This window comes from Microtus oregoni, unplaced genomic scaffold (assembly GCF_018167655.1).
Source record: "Microtus oregoni isolate MIOR12 unplaced genomic scaffold, Mior012 000057F_ref0000458, whole genome shotgun sequence".
Classification (NCBI taxonomy): domain Eukaryota; kingdom Metazoa; phylum Chordata; class Mammalia; order Rodentia; family Cricetidae; genus Microtus; species Microtus oregoni.
In genome coordinates, this window is record NW_024543833.1 from 4877172 (window position 1) to 4901670 (window position 24499).

The 24499-nt window shown below is 35.3% G+C and overlaps 1 protein-coding gene across 1 annotated transcript in view; it reads left to right on the forward strand.

Moving 5' to 3' along the window:
* The window catches only part of Dcc (DCC netrin 1 receptor), a 1005453-nt gene that overhangs the window by 721833 nt on the left and 259121 nt on the right, over nucleotides 1-24499 (forward strand). Inside the window, exons 10-12 of the mRNA XM_041639231.1 lie at nucleotides 17758-17906; nucleotides 19494-19632; nucleotides 23427-23476. Coding sequence (XP_041495165.1) covers nucleotides 17758-17906; nucleotides 19494-19632; nucleotides 23427-23476 — 338 coding nt within the window. The remainder of the gene's footprint in view (nucleotides 1-17757; nucleotides 17907-19493; nucleotides 19633-23426; nucleotides 23477-24499) is intronic.

Genomic DNA, 24499 nt, shown 5'->3' on the forward strand with positions numbered 1-24499 from the left:
ATTCCAGTCCTGCCTATTCCTCCCCTGCATAGCTATTGGCTATTCAGCTCTTTATCAGGCCAACGGGGGGGGGGGGGGGGAGAGAGCTTAGGCAGGCAAGGTGAGGCAGTAAAACATCTTTACATAATTAAACACACATCCTTACATTGTTAAACAAATGCAGCATAAACAAATGCAACACACCTTTATACAATTAAAGTAATATTTTGCAGCCTAAACAAATGTAACACATCTTGATATAGTTAAATATTCCACTAAAGTCTTTTAATCCTGTCAAAATGAGGATCAAATAAAAAAAGAATACTAACTCTTCAGCACTGTTAAACAAGTGGTTACTCACCTGTAATCACCTCAGTAGGCAAGGCTAACATGAGAGTTATGGTTCAGGAGTAACGTGATTACCTTTCAGTGATTCTTTTATATACTTTATTCTCCCCGACACACATTAGTGAGAGTCGTTGAAATTTCAGAATATTTCACTGGTTTAGTCTCTAATATTGCCTATTGTAATCTTTGTAACACTAAATAAATTTATGTCTTATGATCAAAAAATAATATATTACTTCTTATTTGGACTAACACATTGTTACTTTATAAATATTCAATTAACTAAGAGATACCAATAGAATAATATGTGTACTCTGTGTGTGCTAGAGATGAAATATTTAAGTTATATTATATTTCTTCATGATTAGTGAATTAGTAAATCAATTTTATTAATTTTGTGTCCAGATAATTTCTTTAATCATCTGATTTGGTTTCCAACAATCATGTTTTCATTTGCAAAGTGATTAGAGTGAATATTTGAAATTATTATGATGGCAAAGTTGGTGTCAGGTCAGTTGATGGTGGATCAGACACAAGTCTCAAAAACAAGAGCAAAATATGGAAAGAAAGGCTAATTGGTCTCCTTTAGAATTCAACAAACATTGATAACATATTAAAAGGTCTCTCAATGCCGAACGTTTTTAATAGGTAGGGCCTTATGGCTCAACATTCTTAGTGACATAAGACATAAGAATCCCATTATGATTTAATTGTCAAATAACTGAGAGATGTTTTTATGATGATTAATATTAATGGAATAATTAGCATATTTGTAAAATAAATTTCTGCATATCATATGTGGGGATAGGATTTATCATTTTCAACAAGAAATTAGCTTTCCAGGAACTAGCACAAAATCAATGGATAAATTATTAATAGTTTTATGCACAAAATACTTTAGCTTTTAGTATTAATTGTTCTGCAATATTTAAAAACAGCACATACCTGTGTTTGCAGCACTCAGAAGGATGATACAAGAGGATCACAGGAGCCAGGGAAATCTGAAATACATAGTGATTCTCTTTTTTTGCGTTATATGCAGATGTTTTATATTAATCCTCTGTATTAATGAAGCATAGATGTGTTGGAGGTGGGAAGATTATCTCCTATCATATGGGAGTTTGCTTAATCCTGTTTATTGTTGCTTTAGCTGAGCTTTGTCAGGGAAAGAAAGGGAGAAAAATAGGAATAACAGAAAGTAGAGAAAAAGAAGGGGGGCTGGAAATGAGATAAATCATTGTATTGGCATTGCAAATGTATTTTAATAAATACAGACTGCCTAATGATCTGAGAGTGAAACAGACCCTTTGGTCAGCCTTACAGACCAGATTATCGTAACACACAACTAATCCCAGTGGCCACCCTAGATGCCATACAAGTGATGCATGCGTTTAATCCCAGTGGTGCATGCATGTGATCCCAGACCTACAGAAAAATATAAAAAATATAAAATGAACAAGACAGCTCTCAGACATAGTATCCTTTTGAGATTCCAAGAGGTAGAATCACCATTTCAAATTGAGGTCGAGGTAAGAGCCAGTGGCTGGCTGTTTTGCTTTTAGGATCTTCAGGTTGAACCCCAATTTCTCTATCTGAGTTTTTATTAATCATGCTTCAAATCATGACTAACCAGATATAGGAGCCAGTCAAAATTAAATAGAACTTGCTTTTAAATCGCTTCTCTATGACTGCTTTTAAATTTGGGTTCTATTATGATGTCTATTGAAGTGACAGATTGTAAATGTTTCTCTCCTAAGTCAATAATGTGATGAATAATTAATCTTTAAGTTTAAAGCTCTTGCATTTTATTACTGTATCTATGTTGGAGGGCAATGTCAGGCAGAGACAGACATAGGCACAAGTGATTTCTAGTCCATGGAAACTTTTCCCATTTTAGCACAATCTTCCCTGCTAGGGATCAAAAAATAACTATAATCAGTTAGGCTGGGGACACAGATTGTGATCATAGAACATAACAGCCAGGGGAATTGCCCTGGTTTGAAATGGAAAGATTTTTAGGTGATGACAATTACTTCTGATAGTCATAGGTGTTAAAATGAAAGGTATAATGTTGCCATTAGTTCCCAGAAGATATATATATATATATATATATATATATATATATATATATATAGTTTTTTTGATTTCACAATCTGGAAGTTGGGCTGTGGAACTCTGAGCCTACTGTCCATGCCAGAAACCATGAAGGGTCACCATATTTAAATCTGTGATCTGTGCCGAAGGAGTCATGAATGGAAAAAGTGAAAGATGTTTATACATGAGTCACATGTCAAGACTTAAATTCTGGCTCGTTCATTGATCCTGTAACTGAAGCAGGTTAGATTTTGTAAGTCAGCTCCTTCAAAAGTAAGCTGAAGATATTATTAATCTTGCAGCTATATTGTAAGGAGTAAAAGAAAGCTGTGAATGGGAATGCCTCAGTACACCTCCATGTGACAGTTGTGATGACTGAAATATTTGTTCCGCTTTTATCAAATCGTCAGCCCTCAGTGTTGTTGTTGTTGTAATTTTCTGTTATCCCATCAACTGATTCTATTTGTCATATGATTATGTTAATATGAAATCTTTTCCTACTTCTTTAAACTGATATATTTCTCCTTTAGGTCGTCAGTACATAGTTCGAAGCATGAAGTTCTCCTCCTGACAAACTCATCAGGGCTATATCTTTCAGCCGGCATAAGTCCTTATTTTTACTATATAAGTTAGTTGGAACCTTAGCCTGTCATCTATGCATGTATACATGCATTCATCCATTCCTATGTACATGTATACATACATACATACATACATACATACATACAGCAAGTAATCATTTTGTATGTCTAATGAGCTCCACTCTATGTCTTGGCTCCAGTAATTTGGCAGTTCTTTAACAACAAAGTACTAATCCTTGTAAAGTCTGAACTGCAGTGATGGAGAGGGGCAACAAAGGCAATTTTAAAAGCATAAGGAATGGCAAGACTGCTTTAAGACACAGAGAATTAGAATGGTATAGGTAATCTGAGAAACTAAAATATCTCTGGATACGGGATGATTTGAAAAATGCCTTGGTGAATCTAGAGTGGTGTTGGCAAAACTCTAGTTGAGATACAATCTTGGACATAACAAATAATACTTGCCAGTATCCTGGGGAGAAAGAAATTAAAACTGTATGGGCTGTGCCAGGTGAAGAGAGGGCATGGCCGAGGGGGTTTGGAGGTGGTAGGCTCTAATTGGAGAACTTTGGAAGCTCTCTTTATCTCCCATGGGAAAATAATCTGGACAGAGGGTATGGCTTGATAAAAAACGGCATCTTGGAAATAATATAATTTACAGCAGCAGTGGAAGTGGACAGTTCACAGGACTTAAGATTCCTTTGTGGGACAGGAAGAAGACATGTGGCTGGATGCGGGATGGGAGAAAAGATAGAAATAGGGCTTACTTGCAGATCTTGATCTTCAAAACATAGATGCATTGTTAGAATTTGAAAACTGAGGGGAAACGACAGTTTGGAAGGTGTCTAGAGACAGGAGGTATACGAGTTTCAAATTTGGATACTTTTAACTTGGTAGGAGAAGTGTGTGCAGATACATGTATTCATTCTGACTATTAGCTCAAAGAAATTTTATATTACTTTGACTATGAAAAGAAGTAAATTGCCATATATAGCCAGGCTAATGGTCAGTGAAATGTATTGTTTAGCATTTATATTGGTTCAAAGGTAGGTTATATTTGGAAAACATGAAGTCTAGTTTATGCCACGACTTACTGAAGCATCTATCCACGCCCATATCCCTTATGGATGTGCTGCAGTTGCTTGCAAATTGTTGTGAACATGTGTTCAAACTCTTGCCAGCCATACAAAACCCCAGTTTTCACAAACCTTGCAGTCAGTTCTGTAAAGTGTAATTTGATGAGACTGATATCAGAAAAAAAGAAAACCTGACTCAAAAACAGGTTTCAGATCTGCAGCCCAGTTTCCCAGGTGCCAAGAGTTTACAAGGATTCCATCCAAAAGTGTCAGCTCAATGCCAAGCTAAGTGTTCGCTGAGAGCCAACCAGCTCGCTGATGTGTACTTTGCCTGTGTTCATTAAACTGGAGGCAGAATCCTAATGGGATGCCAATCATAATGATCTATAGGTTCACACTGAGTGTTGTAGCAGCGCATCACAATAACATATGCAGGAGCCTGGTTTAGGGCCAAGTGAAGGCTACAGAATTAAAGAAACATTTGACTGCTGACTTCCAAGATCCCTTTCCTTTGAGCCCTTTCCAAACATTAGACCAAGCTGGGAGAAAGGGAACTGTGAATTCAGGACACCCAGATGCCATAAAGTTTACCCAATAAATTAAATTTATCCTGCTAAATCTATAAGGGACTTTGAAATTGTAGCTTATAAGCACTGGCCATCACAAAGGACAAACTTGGAATCTGTAGAGCTGAAAGTCAGACACAGATGCATCAATAAGCTGGTGGACTCTTCAGCATTGTGTTTAGATTCTAAACTCACAGTCTTCTGTGCTAAGTAGCAGACTAGGCGTAACTACCCTTCTTCTTCCTGTAGCTAGAACAAGATTATAAACAAAAGGCCTGGGTTCCAGGCTGGGTTCCAGGCTGGACTCTCAGTTGACTTTCCCATTGTCATTCTTGTTTGCTTATTTGAGATCCTCCTGCCTCTGCCTCTCAAGTGCTGGAAATAAAAGCATGTCATCATCACCCAACATTTGCTTTATTCTTATGGGGATCATACTAACTCACCTATCTAAGAAAACATCACTTACAGTGTGGTTTAAAATAGTAGAAAAATGGTTTCTCACTGTCCTGATCCTGTTGGTATGGAACCCAAGTGTCAGTACACACTCCATCTCTAGTTTCTGGGGGAATAATGTCTTCACTAACCTTTTGTTGGGTGCATGTGCATTCTGACACGGAACGATATTTCTTGGCTACTGTCTCCAGGCTGTTAAGGATCATCCCATCGCATTTTTCCTGATTCTGAGTCTCTGTGTGTTTTCCTTCTTTTAGCAATGAAAGTACTCATGTTGGATTTGGGGCTCAAATCAGTTATATTAATCGTATCTGCAAAGATCCTATTCCAAAGATGGGTACAACCTACAATTGCAAGATCACATAGGTTTGAGGAAAATTTGTTAGAAAGATCAAATATAATTTAATATTCATAGCACAAAGCTGTGTTTATAAAAGTAAGATCAAATGTAACAATTTTAGAGAAAAGGAAAAGGAAAATAGTTATCAGCTCACCACTGTCAAAAGTTGGTGCAGAAATCTTATCTGTAACTATAACATATTTTTAAGCCTGACATTATTGGGTTATAACAGCCTGGGTGAGACATGCTAACTTATATTTAGAGGAGCATATTGAACCAATATTGTTTCATCTTAACCATAAAGTTTTCCTTTAACAAATTTCTAATCATTTTGCCATGAAATAAAATCAGTATTTTATTTTTCCAGGGGTTCAATCAATCTGTATTTTAAAAATAATCTTAGGTTTACAATAAATGTGTGTTTTTTAATTCTAGTAGTTTGATGTAGGCCAGCACATAATATTTAAGTACAGCATAATGTTTTTGACAGATCACTCAATGCTTTGGTATTGAAATTTATAAGCTTAATAAACCATTAACTTGGAATAGCTATTGCTCGATGACTTTATTTTTCTTATAGTGTATTTTTTCCTTTCTTTTTGAAATGATTTAACTGCTTTCCCCATTCCCATCACAAAGGTTTGGTTCTTCTAGAGTTGCCTATATCTACATTGCTCATTCATAATGATGGCCTCTCATCACAGTGGTGGCTGATTAATTGGATGTTGGCTTTCCTCAATTAAAGATTGCTGTAATTAGAAAACACAGATTTTATGCTAAAATATAACATGAAAGTGTAAGATAGACCACTAGTTTTTTTATCAAGTTGAAATACTATATTATATCTAAGTGAAAAATATAGTATTAAAATTAATATTAATTATGTCACATACACGTTTTCAACAAGCTTGGCAGATGATTTAGGCTACAAATGAGCATTTATGAATCACACGTTTTTCTTATTTGTTTGCTTGTTTACATGGAGACAGCATACATGTGTATCCTTGTGACTATTGAGGCTAAGAAGACGTTTGGAAGGTTGACAATCTTACATTAAATTGAGCTTCAAAGTTGTTGAGATCCAAGGTTTGAACCTAACCCTTCTCCCAAAAATAATTTCTGAAATACTTATCTGACATTCATTTATTGCCAGAACTTTCCTTACTTCAGTCCATATTTATTTAAGACGTTAAGTGTCCTTTGAATGCAAATTAATGTCATGTCCTTCCAAGTGATGTCATACTTTGATCATCAATGGGAATATAAGCAAAGGCACTGGTCGAGGGAAAGGGAGAACAGCTGGTGGGTAGGTGGGTGTCATTGGGTTAGGTTTTTCCTAAAAGCCTCTCTTCTACACCTGTGATTTACTGCCCAAGTCTGTTGCTACTATCTCTGAATAAGCCTGAATCTTCCAAGTGGTTAATAAACTTCTTATCTTTTAAATACTGAAAATAAAATAAACTTAATCCTCAGGGTGGCTCAGTCAACAGACCGAGAGCCTTCGAGATGCTTCCTGGTGATATGGGACAAGCCAGGTTTTCTGCCCTGTGTGATTATCAGTCTTTCTCTGGGACGTCTGTATGTGTAAGGGCCTTAAAGGTGCTCCTGGGAGATAAATGTCAGCGGAACCACAGAGTGAATATTAATTATAGGATCTTCAAGGTCAGGTGTCTCTTCAGGTTCATTGTAGCTGAAATGTTTATTGTTGCTGTTGCTAGGGATGATTTTTAATCTCCCCTCTCCTCTCTAAGCACCATGTGAGTGAGTAAGAGAAAAATTTCAATGCACACATCCATTTCTCAGAAAGAGTGTCATGGGACAATCTCATCTGTAGGTTAGGGTAATTATTTTGAATGCCTTAAAATGAAAGTCTAGGTTTGTAAGACCTAAGTTAGGCAGAAATAGAAAAGAAAAGAAATAAGAAAATCACCAGAAATAGCCATTGCTTTTCAGGAACATCAGGTGCCCATTTCTGGGGATTTTCTTATCTTGCCTCGAAGTAAGTATCAGACTTTGTTGATTCCCCATGGGAAGTCATTCCCTTTCTGAGGAGTGGATGGGGGTGGGGGATAGAGTGGAGGGAGGTAAAGGAAGGGGGAGAAGAGGAGAGGAGTGGTAACTATAGCTAAATAGTATATAGCTATATATAGTTTATATAGCTATATAAAATGAGAATAGATTGTATTCAAAATATCATAATAAAAAATTAATTAAATAAATAAATAAATAGGGACACTTAGTTATTTTGGCTGATTCCATTAATAGATATATAGTGAGAACTTAACAACCTGGGATACAAGAAAATAAAGGAAAAAGAAAGATGGAGAGAAATTCTAGCCTAGGACCATAGTTAGCGGGTAGAAGCCTGCTAAGGATATAGTGACGCACTGGGAATACAGTAAGGGACTAAAGCCCCAGAGTCACTCACTCACCCTACACAGCTATGCACACACACTAGCCCAGCCCAGTTCTATGTGTCACAGTGCTTCTTGTCTCAGAGGCCAGCACCCAAGGTGCAGGTGTGCAGGTCAGCCCCATGGACAGCCTTGTTGCAGTCTCCCTAACCTCCCCTGTCCTATCAACTGTAGGACTTCATGATACTCCTAAATCTTTCTGTCTCTTCATCACCACAAACATTACTCTAGGAAATCTCTTTCTTTTAGATTCTGGAATAATTAACAACTATGCTTCCAATACTTACATTTATCCCTTTAAATTTATTCTGTTTTGTAGTATGAGTACAGGATGCCATAAATTTTTCATGAGTCTTAAAGGAGAGAAAAGACACAGGCTTTTAAGACCACATATGTTTACCCTCCAGCAATTTTAACACTCCACCCATTTTGGACTCTTGTTCTTGATTCTTTGTGCTTCCTCTTGCCTCCATGGATTGTTATTCTTTTGGAAATAGTTCACTGTGCTCCTAACCAATAATTATAGTCCAGGGCATACTATACAATTTGGTTAATATTTAGAAAGAATTTTATTTTTGTTATGAACAATGAATAAATCATTATTAATATTTACAGCAAGGTAGGACCTATATAACCTCAATAATATAAAATAAGGTAATTCAAATTCAAAGTCTTTAAAAGTCTTGACCTTGTCCATATAGTCTGAGAGACATGTATAGATTTGGACCTAAGCTCCCTGACTCCTCAGGGTATACATACTTCTACTAGTTTTTCTTATCAAATATTAATTGGATGGGACCTTCTGACATTTGCTGCATCAGGGTTGCCTGGACCTCTGACTTCTGTGAAACTTACGTTAAGAAAACAGATTTCTAATTTTTTTCTCTTAATTTATACTACTTCCAAAACCAACCAGTTTACCCTAGGCAGTTGCTTAGCATTTAAAGGCCTGAAATAGAGAAACAATAAATTGCTTCCCCAAAGAGATTGTATCTTTCAAGGTAGGATCTTTTTGTTGTCATGTAGAAAAATCTGCCCTCTTAGCTGTCTGGAAAAGATTGTTGTTTCCTTCTCTTCTAACAAATGGTAACGGGGTTCTTTTATAAGAGCAATCTATACATGTCCTTTATAGCTCTATTAAACCTACAAATATCAGGTATTGATTCCTCCCACTGCCCACAGTACAAGCCAACTTTGAAAAAGGCAGCGGGACTTAGCTACATTATCACCATGGGAAACACTCTGGGTGGGGCACGAGCTGAAGACACCTGCTTCTCTGGTACTTATCTATTTATAGAGAGCAGAGATTTTGTGTGCAGAAAGATGAACCTGAAGGATATGTAAGTCTCAAATCAGTGTGAAGCAAGCAGAAGCCAGGAAATAGGCTTCCTGAAGATTCTACCTGTGGTGTGTCTATAGGAATGGAACAATAACTTGACCTCTGCCTATTACAGAAATAAAACAGTGAAAGAAATTCTATGTGGGTGTATACAAGAAGGTGGCAAGTCTCAATTTTTATTTGTAGACAAACTTCTGCTCTTTTACAAGGGTGTGTCTTTGCCAGGTGAGATTTATAAACGGAGTTCTGATAAGGATTTCTTCAATGTCCTGGTAGACATTCCTTAAGTACAGAATTGACATCCCTTCATATATAACATTTATTCAAATTCTTCAAACAGTCCTGGAACTAGGAAGAAAAAGTATATTTTTCTCTAATTGTCCAGGTAGGTAACAGAAATTTGGAAATGAACAAAGAATTCTGTTTCTGGTCAAAGCGACATCTACTAGCTACTTAGAGGGTTTTTTTTTTTTCTGTGTAACAGCTTTTATATGATTATTTGCATTTAAATATTTATATGCAACGCTGATAAAAGTCATGTTCGTAGTATATGTGTGCCTTGGCTCCGTGATACACTGTTATTAAATAGCAAAAAGGATTTCACTTTAGTATTCAGGTGTCTGGCTCCTGACGCTTGGGCTCTTTGGTAGTTAACCAAGTGTCACCGTTCACGCTGCATGATTTCTATCTGAAATGACTCAAGTTCTTCAGTTTTTAAAACAAAATTATTTTGAAAATACATTTTTTGTGAACAGTTTTTTTTTCATATTTGATTTTTTTTTAGAGGTTCGGCCCAAGGGTAGGTTTGACCTCATAATCCTCCTGCCTCAGCATTCCAAGTGCTATAATATTTGATTCAAACTGAATTGTAGACAATCGTTTTGAAAAAAAAAAGTTGTTGGACTTTGAGATGTCTTTGGGTATCATGAGTGACACCTCACTGTTTTTCTAAAATTGGTGGAACAAAATTTTAATTGCTTCTGTCATGCAACCAAACAAAGCAGGAATTTAATGGTAGTCTCATACATTATGAAAAAGTACCTTGTGTCCTCACCATGTGATGAGCCTCTGTCATCATTTAGTTCCCATTGGAAATGCTCGTACTAGTTTTATTTGAAGTGGTCATCATTTGAAGCCTTTGTCTGAGAATGTGGCAGCTGCGCCCCACCTCTTACCAGCTTGTTCTAGAAAGGTCACCGCCATACATTACCCATCAAATCTTTTCATATTAATATTTCCTGATTCATCAAATTCTTCTGTCTTCCTTAAGCACTGTATTTTTCCACCAAAGAAAATCTTAAATGTTTAACCATGTTTTAGCAATAGGTTTTGGCAAAGAGTCTATTTTCTCATCTTTAACAACTACATATTAAAGGCCAGCTTGAATTCCAGACCTGTTATATGCTTAACCATCCTTCCTCACATTTACGATAAGGGCTTCTTTTAAATCTCTAAGGATTTTGTGCCTGTTTACCATGTTTTGATTTCTTTCTTGAAAATACCATAAAATATTCTTCAGAAAAAAACAGAAAAAACAAAACATAAAGTGCAATTAAACTTCAAAGTCAGCTGGCCTTTATAGCTAAATAAATAGACCCGTCTTATCTGGGGTGATGTATTAAGGACAGCATCATAGAGTTTGTATAACCTCAAGAAGCCACTGACATATAAATGTCACATGAGATTTGTTAAAACAAACACTTTATGTGAACCTTAGTTTAAGTTCTCAACTTTTATTGTTGGGCTTCACTTTTCTACATCACAAAAACAGTTAACTTCTCTCTACTCAGTGTAAATGAGTTACGATCTCGGAGACTGGAGAGGTGCCTCAGTGGTTAAGAGCACTGGCTGCTCTTTCAGAGTGCTTGGGTTCCATTCCCTTTACCCACCAGGCAGTGTAAATCTTCTCTAACTCCAGTGTCAGGGAATCCAATACCCTCTTCTGATTTCACTGGGCGCTGGGTATGCCCATGGTGTACAGACATGCGCACAAAATATTCATATCTAAAAATAACTAAAGAAAGTTGTTAAATAAAAAATTATATTTGAGAACTCCAACAAGACTCAAGAATCTCCACCACACATTTCATTTCTTGGCATTGTTTTAAAAATTGAAATTCAATACAATTCATATGCTTCTTCAGGTTATGTTAGCAGTTTATGGTCTTAGTGAAAACGTTCAAGGATGTTCCAAGCAGTATCTTATCCTGAGGTCACTCCTTTTAATCAATATAATTATTAGACTACTTCAACTTTCCTGTATCTCATTGGGGTTGTTTATATTTAACTATAATATATGTAGCAGATAACCACGTATACTTGCATATCCTCAATAATACATAAGTTATATGGTAGACATGTCACACATTATGTTTATTTTATACAGCTGTACCTGTATATTGTTTATGAATACTTGCATACACAATGACATTGTTGAGTGCATCCTGTATTAACAAAAAGATGCCTATTGAAACTAAAAGGAAAATGAAAGGATAATAATTGTTTATATCAAGCAAAAAATTTAACACTCCTGTGGTATCTTCCTAGAAATCTATCCAACATTTTTTTTGCTTCCTCCTTGCCAAATTACCATCATATCTCCTAAATGTGTATAGTTTAGTCAAGATTCACTATAGTGAGAATTACATCGCCAGTAGGCTTTTTGATGTTGCTTTACTCATACAGAATAGAAACAGATTTCATATAAATATCACTGGAGCTCTTAACTACAGGATTAAAGAACCAAAAGGCAATCAAAGCATGAACTTTATTATCAATAACTGTGAGTAGTTCTAGAAATGACTTGCATGTAAAACATTCTTTCAGGAAACCATTGGAGTACAAATTTCTCCTTACAGGACATGAGCTTTATGGGCAAAATCCATTCAGATCACTGCAGATGACTGCTTACATTCCTGTTATCATCTTTAAAGCTTAGCCCAGATCACATGTGAATTATTAAGCAGATAAAGAGAATCATCTTCAAATTTTGGTCCCCACTTGAGGGTATATGACTTATAGGTCATTATTTGAATGACAACACATATAATGCCTTTTTTTTTCAAAATCAGGCATTTCTTTTGTCCTTTAAAAGTAATAGCTGTTAAATTGACAATTTAAGAACATTAGAACTCATTGTACTTTTCAGTCATTTAAAAGAAAAATCTTTAAATATTCAGATGCTCAACTGCATATTCACTGACACTAACATTTGTCTCCATTTCAGATTTCCTGCTGTGAACCATCAGTGTAATGGCTGAAAAATATCAGCTCATTCAGCGTTCTTAGTCTGTGGCATGTCTTTATCCTCCTAAAGCATTTCTTTGGAACTCCTAGATCATATTCTTCTTTGGGATAGATTATTGAAACTTTCAAGATGTTAGAACAGTCAGACTAAAATAATAATAATAATAATAATAATAATAATAATAATAATGGCTTTGGAAACTCAGCAAAGCACATTGTAGCCAGAAAAGTGCAGAGATACAAGGGAAAGAAAAATAAATATCTGGGAGCAACTGTCCATATGTTCTATGATTTACTTCTTTCTCAAGACCATAATACAAAACTTAAAATACTACTGGATTTAACCAGATGAACCAAAACGCTAATAATTAAAAATGTGAAAAGGATCTATTATAAAAAAAATCATAGCAAATTTATAGACACTAGTCTGTGATTGAAAGTTTAATATGGGTCTGAAGAAATGGCTCAACTGTTGAGAGCAGCTACTGCTCTTGTGGGGGACGCAGGTTCCCTACATAGCACCTATATGGTAACCCAGAAACTCCACGGCTCAGGAGATCAAATGCTTCCTTCTGATGTCTAGGGGTAGCAGGCCCTCATATGGTACACATACATACGTGATAGCAAACACTCATAATAATAATAAGTAAACATTGCAGATGTCTCTAAAGGGAAACCATCATCATTTTCACATCCTAACATAATTAGCAATCAGTAGTTAGGATTTTAAGGCACCGAATCACTGATTTTTTAGAATGAAAATCAGCCTGAGATGTCCTAACACATTAGTTATTACCGTTGACAGAATCATGAACCCAGATGACAGAAACTATGGTCACACACCTTCAAATATGAATTTCCAGTTTTGATACACTGCATCTAGGAGTAGGGTCACTCAAGATGCTCAACAAAGTCAGATAAGGGACAAGAGTAGCATACTCTCTGACTGTCATCCTGCCATCTATAATCACTTTTTTGTAGTTTGTTAGAACATGGCTCCATTTCTCTTCTCTTCTTTCTCTTTCCTACCTCTTTCCTCCCCTTTTTCTTTCTCCCCTCAATACTTTCCTCTCCCGCACATCCTATTCTCAAATTGATGGTATTACATGTGATTGCTTTTATTAAAGATTTGACTAATATGTCACTTCAAGGTTAATATACAACAAGGTCTTATTGTAACATGCTCTGTTATCCTATAAAACACATATCCATATATAATCATAGATTTCTGTTATTAAGGCAAGCAGTGACATCTCATAGATTCCATTTACTACATAGTAACTATTTAATTTGTTCTTAGGCACAGGTGTTACAAGGAATTTCTACTGAAATGCCATACTGAAAATTTAAATTGGAGTTGGTTAGACTGACATTGATTGATGAGTTACTTGCATGGATTCTTCCTCTTTCGTGAAGTCACTTCATTATTTGAAGAAATAGGTAACTCGAATTGAGATGGAGAGAAATTAGATGCAGTTTGCCACTAAATTATTGTCCGAGGGGATCAGTAGAGGCTATTAAACACATCTTAGAAATGATGAGCAGTTAAAACCATTAAGTTTCTTGACTGACATACTAAAAATATAATGAAATGTAAGGCTGAATCTGTTAACTGTATTGATTTCACATCTAATACTGGTTTTTGAACATCTCTGAGTATTCCTTTTAGGTTTTCTCTTCTTTGCAGCTCATATTCACCTATCACACATGTTCTACCACAATAATTACATTTCAACATCTTTTCTAAATAAGCACCTTAATATAAATAAAATTCTTTATATGTATACTTATTCATGTATATATAAATATACATCTATACCTCACAAGAAACAATGTATTGTCCACATATATAAATAGAGCTATAGTTTAAAAGGAAAATTACTATGGAATTTTTGAATCTGAATTTATAGCACTTTTATGACTAATAAGAATTTTAAAATTAACTCGATCTCAGTGTCTTGACACTAGGGAAAATGATATTTAGAAATATCATCTTAAAGGTAGTGTTTTAATCTCAATCAGAGTTTTGGAATTTTATTGAAAACTATGTTTAATTGGTTTTAATCTTTGATATACAAGTATACTCAAATATATAGGACTGTGATGTTTGAATTTTAATTTATGAGATTATCAGTTATACTCTTCCCATGTTATAAACCCATCAATTATATTTTAAGACAAAAGACAACTTAGTATTGAGACATCACCAGAGCAAAGCAAATGCTCTCTGTTGTCTAGCAACAGGTCAAGCACTGAAGCACGTGTTCTGAATGGTGCCCAGCACTTCTGGTGTCTATCTTCTTGGAATTCTTCAGAAAATCTATACCAATATTCATTAAGCATTAGCAACATAGACCAATACAACAAATGAGTAAATGATTAGGGCTGGCACTATCCACGGCAACTAGGTCCAAATGAGGGTAGTAGTGACCTGGTATTCCATAATCAACAGTATCTAAGACACATAACTATCAATTACAAAGCACACAGGCTCACATGAACTCATAGACACATATTCCAACCTTATTCTCGCCATGTTTCTAAAGTTAGCAGCAATCACTTGTGTTAACTAATCACGTGTATTCTCTAATCAATAATGACTATGTGACATGATACACTTTAAAGGTTATTCACTAATGGTAGGATTGATAATTTTACCTGAGGATGTTCCTGTGACACAATTTTCTAAAATAATTCCTGTGTAGCAAGCTTTGTGCAGAACCTATGGACACGATAGTTGTTTCCATTATTAGAAAATCTAGAGAGCATTTGGGGTACTTTCACAGGAAACCATATGATCCCAAGTAGCAGCACTTAAGGTCATATAGAAGAATAGACTCATTTCATTCTCAGAGGTTCACCATACCATCATGAACTGTATATAACTCTACAGTAGAATTCTCTATGATACCTGTGTGAAATGGCGATGAATTTGGCATATCTCATCTTCTTGGTTCCCCAGCCTCAATGATTCTTTCGGTTTCCTATAAACTAAATGAATTCACTGATTGCTTGCAATGAGTGATATATGGATATACACCTCCCCTCTCATTTCTCTCCACAACCTCTGTCCTGTTCAAAAGACGTCGCAGTTTCCTTTCCCCAATTCTCACGTGCTCTACTCTGGAGAAGAGGAGTAATTCATAATGTTTCGAGCCACACTTAGAATCCCAGGATATGTGTAGCACTCACTTTTAATACTTTGATTTTCTGCAAAGTTGTCACCTAATACCTAATGGATCTGGTGAAATGCAAGTTCACTTTTTAAAAAACATCAACTGACTGAAACATTAACGTAATTGAATTATTTCTTTCCAACCCTTTTTTTGTGAGACAACCAAGCAGAAACCAATCATTTGCTCTTCCATTCTAATACACACATGGGAGTCTCCAGTGTTCCTAGATTTAATTTGTCCTGGGAAAATAAAACCCAGTTCTTAAAAACCTGTCTTAAAATCTTCAGTACTGACTATTTCACACACATCGCAACCAAATCACTAGTTCTCGTGTTTGGCTCCCGTCTTTTCTTTTTCTCATTTGAAGAATAACATATTGTAACTCAGAAAGGAGCACTCTTTAAATATTTTTGTTGTTCATATAAGTACTTAAATACTCACAAATCATATATATAAGTTTTGTTTATATTATTATTCTTTAAAAGACTGATCTATGACAAAGAGTTGGGCATCAGTGTACATGTTTTGTTATATTTCTTGATGTTTTCTCCCATGATTTTCTTAAAATGCAATTCTATTTATATTACTATAAACTGTGACACAATTGATATCTTCTGATTGACAGCAGTCTCTTAAGTTGTGTGTACAGAGTAGAACACTGTCATAGAAAAATGCTCACTGTACTGAAACACCTCTAAAAAGACCACAATAGGAATATTTGCTGTACATGCATGTGTAAACATGCATATAAATATCATGAGTAAATATGTATATATGTATGCTAAAGCAGATTTTTTTATCACTCTTCACCAAAAGAACGTAGAAGTGTTGACACCCAAGCAGTAATGAAAACACTTCATATTTTGTTTTTAATACCACAGTTACTTATTTAAAAGAACCATAAGGATTTAGAACACAGTATGATTTTAATATGATGACTAAATCAAGAAAATCTCGGGACAATATTATGTCACAAAAAAAGAAAGTTTCAAATAAATGAACGGATGGGTTACAAGGACAGATGATGTAACGTAAAGAAAATCTTTACAGTGACCTCTGGAAAAATTTGAACCCCAAATCAATTGAGGACAATAGTGAATCATGGAGCATAAAATGTAGGAATCTACTTGCCTGTCAAAATGTTAAATGCAAAACCAGAGAGAATTATTGGCCTTTACTACAGAAAAATCTGAAAATCTCTAAGTCTACAAACACAACTGAACAGAAGTGTTTTAATTAAGAAAAATGGTTGTGTGTATCTAAGTTTATTAGTAAACCAATGATTTGTTTGTGATTAAGTAATAGTAATGAGAGAAAATCAAAAAGGTAATTTGAAAATGAAATCATTTACAAAAAGTTAAAGGACCTACAATCAAATACATGATAAACTGCTGACCTAACGACAATGTAATGAATTGTGTTTAGGTGTGTTGTTTATTTAAATAAAAATAATAATCAAAGATGCTGTTCTATTTTCCTTTTCCTCCTGTAGATACTATCAATACACATCCTAAAGCCTACTAGTAGAATGGAAACATTCCTAGTTAAAAGTTTAGATTAAGAGTTTTACTTCTTTCTGTAATTAATTAAAATATAAAATGAGCAATTCAATTTATTTAACCTTTTCCTCGAAACAAAATTAAGTGATTACAAAAGTTTCATTACTGTATTTTCTTATAGTACTTAAACATTATTATCCCATAGGACTCTAGAAGCAGTGGATATTCCTTTATTTTTTTTTTAAATTTATTTATTTATTAAGGATTTCTGCCTTGTCCCGCAACCGCTTCCCATTTCCCTCCCCCTCCCACGATCAAGTCCCCCTCCCTCATCTGCTCGAAGAAGAGCAATCAGGGTTCCCTGACCTGTGGGAAGCCCAAGGACTGCCCACCTCTATCCAGGTCTAGTAAGGTGAGCATCCAAACTGCCTAGGCTCCCACAAAGCCAGTACGTGCAGTAGGATCAAAAACCCACTGCGATTGTTCTTGAATTCTCAGTATTCCTCATTGTCCGCTATGTTCAGCTAGTCCGGATTTATCCCATGCTTTTTCAGACCTAGGCCAGCTGGCCTTGGTGAGAGAATACATATTTGTTTGTTTGGAGGAAGCAACATGTCTTATCTGCATGAATTTCTTTTGTATGCAGTGCAAGTTCCAGGGCCTGTAGAAAACCTGCATGCTGTATCTACCTCACCTACCTCAATTCTTATTACATGGGAACCCCCTGCCTATGCAAATGGTCCAGTCCAAGGCTATAGATTGTTCTGCACTGAGGTGTCCACAGGGAAAGAACAGGTGAGTAATGAAAGGTGTTGCATGTCTTTCATCCTCTGGATGTCTCTAGGGACAAAGACAGGGGGACCTTGCCAGAGCAGGAAAGAGTTCATTACTTAGCATGATCGTTGAGTAACTGGTTGGTTCTAAGGACTTTTGCTGGAAATTTTTAAACTATTTCATCTCACTGTGATGATGAGAGAGGTAAAAGACAATAGGGTGGAGTTCATAATGAAAGTGCTAGTTTGGACTTTGACTGTAGTAGCTTGGTCCAGGATGGGTTTCTATATCCTGTGCCCAGAGATATTCCTTTACATTACTCAACTTAAGAACTATTTGCTTTGTGCTTAGTGGCCTAGTCCAAACTGTTCTTTCTACTCTTTGATAATTTAGGCTATTCTGTCTTCTCTTCACTCTCATGCTGTGACCAGCTGTTTTCTGAACTTAGTCTTAGAAGCTTATTCTCCCCAACCTTGATTGATTCTTATATTTAAAACAATGGTTTTAATAGAAATCTAAAATGAGAGGAATGAGTTTTTCAAGTAGAGTACCAGTAAATTAGAGTGTGGATGAACAAGTAAAACGTAAAACATTTAATGATGTATTTGTATAGTCATATGCACAACTATTAAGATTCCTCCAAATTATCACCTATGTGTGGAAAAGATATAAATACATATACAGAGAAAAGTTAAGAATGAGAGAAAGTGATCTTAGGTTATTGTTTATAGAGGTTACCAAGCATAGAATGGTTTTCATGATTCCATGTAAAATGTCTGATGAGGACTTGCCATTGGAAACAAATTTGCCAGAGATTTAATTAGAAATATTTCAGGTCTACTTCTTAGCTGTCTTTTAGGACAGTATTGACTGGCTGAACTGCTCTTATGTAATCAGTAATTCTGCTTTATTTCCTTGGCTGTTCCCATGTCACTCTTAGCTCTGACTTTTAAACTGTATCCCCCATTCAATTTTATACAAGCCTCTCTGCAGCTTGTTTCAAAATATTCAAGAGGCATATAGCCCAGTGTTGATAGTGGTAGTCTGGGAGTTATCATGTAAAGCTAAACAACAGCTCCTTTGGTGAGCGCAGGCTCTGATTTCTGTAATGACCTTAGCCTTCCATAGCTCCCCACTGCAGGTGTGAAGTAGAAAGGGTAGTTACAATCTCCACCACAGCACTTGGGGACACAAAACCTATGCCAGAGTATCAGAGAGTTTGGTATCTGTGCGTCTATCACATCAAGAAAATGACAATCTGTGATTTCTTGGTGAATTATTTAGTTTGAGGCACAGGAAAGAATCTGTGTCCTTTCAATTGGAATGGCATAACCCATACTATTCCGTGTTCTGGACAGTGTTAAACAGATCAAAACTTAATGACTATAAAAATCACATGGTGATGTTTTAACACGCAGTCTTCTCAGTAGTTCAGACTTTAGTAGGGGAGTGTGGGACACAAGGATGGTTTTACAGCAATTCATTAAAGGGATAGAGTTGCTTACATGAGCAAGTGCCTAACATCCTAGTCACTGATTGCACAGAATGGCTGCCATTTCTGCTTTAATGTGCTGCCTTAATAACTATTCCGGTATTTTATGTCTCCAGAATATAGAGGTTGATGGACTATCTTATAAACTGGAAGGCCTGAAAAAATTCACGGAATATACTCTCCGGTTCTTAGCTTATAACCGTTATGGACCAGGAGTATCTACCGACGATGTAACAGTGGTTACACTTTCAGATGGTAAGTGATAAACAGAAAAATTTTACTCACATATCTGTTATGAAATGAAAAGAATGTTGATTACATGTTATTGATTTTGTTGTGTAGTTTTTTTCTAATATCTTTTGCATTGTTTTATACTAATTAAGAAATGTAGGCAACTTGTTTGTGGTACTGCAGTCAAATTTAAATTTACAATTTATATACAATGAATCAGGATGGATTAGTGGATAATTCCCAAACTGTGGTTACTATGTAAGAGCTCAAATTGTTCTTGTGATTGTATTTTTTCTTTTCTATATATGGTTTAACTCAAACGCATTTGTTATATGAGTGAACTGATATAGAAGGTATGTAGCTTTCCTTTATCATTTAAATGGTGCAAATAATTAAAAGTATAAATTATGAAATATATCAAATAACTGGAAAGTATATTAAAGGATTTTACTAAATAAACGTGCACTTAAAATATTAGAAGCAAACATGAATGTGCACACCTTCATTTTATCTTGCCTAAAAGAGAAAGCTTAGGCATATTTTTCAAATGAAATGAAAGGGAGGAAGGATTCCTAATGATGATAGTGGGTTTAACCAAATAGTGCCAGAGGAAACTGGAGACCAAAGGAATAGATGATAACAAAAGCCTGGGAAATTAAATAAATGCTACAGGCTAGTGTATGGATTATAATAGGACTATGGAGATTCAGGCAGGGGTGGAACTGCAGAGATGGCTCTCATGAATACTAAAGCATATCAAGAGCCAGCTTTAGTTAGCCTGGATTTCCTGCTAGTATGTTTCGTTCTATAAGTTATTGATATTTTGGTTAAAAAATACCTTCAATTTGATACTTGATCTAAAATACTTTAATCTGGGAAAGTAGATTCTTCACAGAATATTAACAGCATGAAGAAAGACATGGATGTTTTTAAGGATAATGGAAAGCGTGGTGCTCATTTGCAATTTCCCTCAAAAGGGTGTTCTACTCTTAGGCCACTTCAGTATTAATTTTAATGCAATTCTTCTGCCCAACCGTCTGATTCCATTATTGAAGAGAGAACAGAATATGCACTGGCTGAATAAATTACTTCATAGCTTATAATTATAAAAATAAAAGAAAAACAAATGAAAATGAATATTTTACATAATTTATGTAGATTCCATTCACACTCTGAACTGTAATAGTGTGGCCTTACTCTCCACTTTGATTTTAAATGTCATAAGTGAGAAAGATAGACTGTGACTCATTAGTTCACGAATTATCTCCTGGAAAGGCTGCAGTGCCCAGGAAAATGTCTGTCACTTGAAAATGAGCTCCATAATCATAGTCCCGAGTAAATATCATTGTTGGAGGAACACTAAATATTCTTTATCAGATGCACTTGATAAGAAAAATGAGGGACTCTGAGAGACTCCTGTGTAGGTACCCTGACTTCTTCTATAACCACATTAATAATCAACTCCATTTTTCTAATTTTTACTAAAACATGTGCTCTTGGTCTCCACCCTGACATTGCCCAGTATCTTCTGTCTACTTCATCTAGGGTTTTCTCTTCTTTGTTGAAGCTATTCAGGTAATGTTATTATGTACCACGTTTAGACGGACTGAGTTATGTGGAATACTCTCTCCCTTGTTTACAGTTTCTCAGTCACACTGTACCAGTCTCCTTTGATATTTTGCATTATAAATAAAAATTAAATAGGCTAACCTATGCACACACTAACATAATGAATGACACACATATTAGTGTTTAATATTTGCTCTTTATGTCAATATCTGTTTCTGTTTTTTGATTCCATTACACATGTAGGATAATGTTATGTCTATGTGTGTTTCTACCAGCTTGGGAAATGTGTTGCATTAATTACACAGTTTCACCCAAAACTTTACAAAGATTTTATAGAAAAGTAAATTGTAGGATTTCTAATATGCATTTGAAGATATCACATCTCACACAAACTCCTGACCAAATAAAAAAATCTAACACACTCTGACTTTCTTCCAAAATCCCATCATTGGCAGTTGCTAATAAACTGAGATAATTTCCAAAATCTGTTTTTAAAATAAAAAATATTTCTGAAGTTTTTTAAATGATATGAGGTAGAACAATGTTATTCTTTAATTTTCATCAAGGATAAAAGTTAAAATGCAACTGGTACCATAAACATGTTAGTTACATTCTGAAAAATTAAGTACAACTAAATTAATATATAAAATTTCAACCAGTACTTCAATTTAAACTCTGGAAATGAAAAATTTGTATATAAAATTCTGGTTTTAAAATAGCTATTATTATACCTTTGTAACATTTCTATAAAATAATGTACTATCTCATCTTCTGCCTCCTGGTTATGCACATAAACCTAACATTACCCTCTGTATTGATGATATAACATTAACATTTGTAAAACATTTGGCCATGTGAAAATTTTATTTTTTGCTCAGTTAAAACTGTAGTATTAACTAAAACATCTGAGGTGTTCCTTAAATAATGGAATATTAGTAAAGAATGCTTAGTGACTTAACTCATAAGCACATACCTCTTGCTTTGCATCACAGAATACATTGGCTACAATCTTTATCAAGCACTGCAAAATTCAAATCAAAGCAAAACAAATTATTGCAATTTCCATCATGCTAATAAAGATCTAGGAACCAATCCTTAAGTAGGTCTTTATTTTTCATCTAGTCACTGATTCAATCCATATTAATTGGTTGTCAGTTGAAGAAGACAGAAATTAGTCAGAGAGACAGCATGCCCTCCCTAGTAGGGAAGAATTTTAAGACGAAATTCAGAGACAGTTGCTGGTCCTATGTTACAAACTACAAATACCATTCACTTTCCATGAAAAGAAGAGGAAGCAGGGCCGAGGAATGGCCCAGAGATGTGAAAATACACATTAGTCCCTCCCCATCTCACTCACCAGTGTATCACAAATGAAAATGAGGATGTGTCATTTAATAAATGAATGATGCTAAGAAGTTATTGAATACCATTTCTGAACCTAGGGTGTGTTAGGAGCTTTATTGATTTGCAGTTCAACCCTGACAGCAAGGACATTTCTGGACACATAACAGCTATGCACTCAATGGTTGTCTTCAAATTGCTCACATGGCAGGAGACTTACATAGAGTACATCTTCACGACAACTATCAAAAGGGATCTTAATATACTCTTTTTTAACATGATTTAAGAAATTTTAAATAGAGGGAAACATAATAAAATAACTAGAAAATGTCCAATGAGAAATTAACTGGTCTTTTGTTAATAGAATTTATGGACAAAATACTATTGGTGAACCTGCTTGCTTCTATGTTATACAACTTTAATTATTAATAGCTTAGAACATGAGGAGTCACTTCCTTTGTTCACTGTCTAGGAGACAATAACGACTGCATTATAGGGATTAAGCCATCTAGGTATCTATTACAATGATCTATTCCACCATAAAAATCATGCAGATCCTGTAAAGCACAGTATGATAATCCTTAAAGACCACTCTAGAAAATCACTGCGGTGCCTCCCAAGGTTCCGCTAGGGAGGTCATCACAGTGCTGTAATTGGATGTTAGTGTTTGCTACTGCAGCTGGTGCTACACAGAGGAATAGCCAAGGGACCCACCCCACGAGACACAAATAAACAAATGTTTATTTCTCCTCTCTCCAGGAAAATTGAGAAGGGCCACCTGCTGGCATTATCTTACTGAGTTCTCATTATAAAATTTGATAAGGATACACTTTCTCTTTTCTTCAGCCAGCTGGAATTTTTTTCAAGACTTTGGCAGTAACCTTCATACCTTGTTTGATTCCTTTCAGTGCCCGGCGCTCCACCGCAGAACATCTCACTGGAAGTGGTTAATTCAAGGGTAAGTCAGCCCAAGTCTATTTCTTTATTACCTAGTATGCACATATTCTGCTCATCACACTGCCAAGTAGAATGTTGGCCGGTATAAAGGTAATGCAATGGAACAGCTAGTGAGTGGTATTTGGTTATACAAGCTCTTTAACCAGACTAAGACACACTGAGTTAAGAACTATTGTTTTTGTATAAGTACTTTTGATTTAGTAGGTATTAGAGTACTTAAGGCTCTTCTAACAAGAAGTAAGACTATATCTCTTATCTATATTTACTACTGCAGAAATAAATCTAATATTTGACCATACTATTTTAATTCAGATAAAATTAAAATAACATTTAGTTCAGTAATCTTTATAAATTTAATTTTTAACTGAAAATTCATACAATATATTCTGATCAGTGTTTCCGCTCCCACCATCTCCTCCCACATACTTCACCTCACCTACCATTCTACTCTGTGCTTTCTCTTTTCTTTAGAAAACAAAGACCCAGATAAAACAAACAGACAAACAAACTAGAATTAAATAAATAAAACATTGAAGAACTACAAGATGAATGCAGATAGAAACATATACACACAAAAATAGAATTGAAACAAGGAAATATTGGGGACCATAATATACAAACAAAAGAACAGTAGGGACAAAAGGTGCCCAACAAAACAGTATGTGACAAAGAAAATCTGCAGAAACCCAATTGGGCTCGTTTGCTTCAAACGTGAACTTCTGGGTGTGAGCTTCACCCACAAGTGTGATTTATGTATCTAATGAGATTCCTGTGGAGAAAACTAATATTTTTTTGTAAATAGCTGTTAATTGGAGATAGCTTCATATTTGGGATTGGAGTTGAAGTTTACTTTCCAGTCTCAGAGTTGAGACCCATCCTGGTTTGGATGTGTGCAGGCTCTGGGCACAGTGCCAAAGCCTTTGTGAGTTAATTTGTCTGTCAATACTGTTGTGTCTGGAATACACTGTCTCCTTCCCATTTGTCTATCCCTTCTGGATCTTACACTCTTTTTTTCATTGATGTT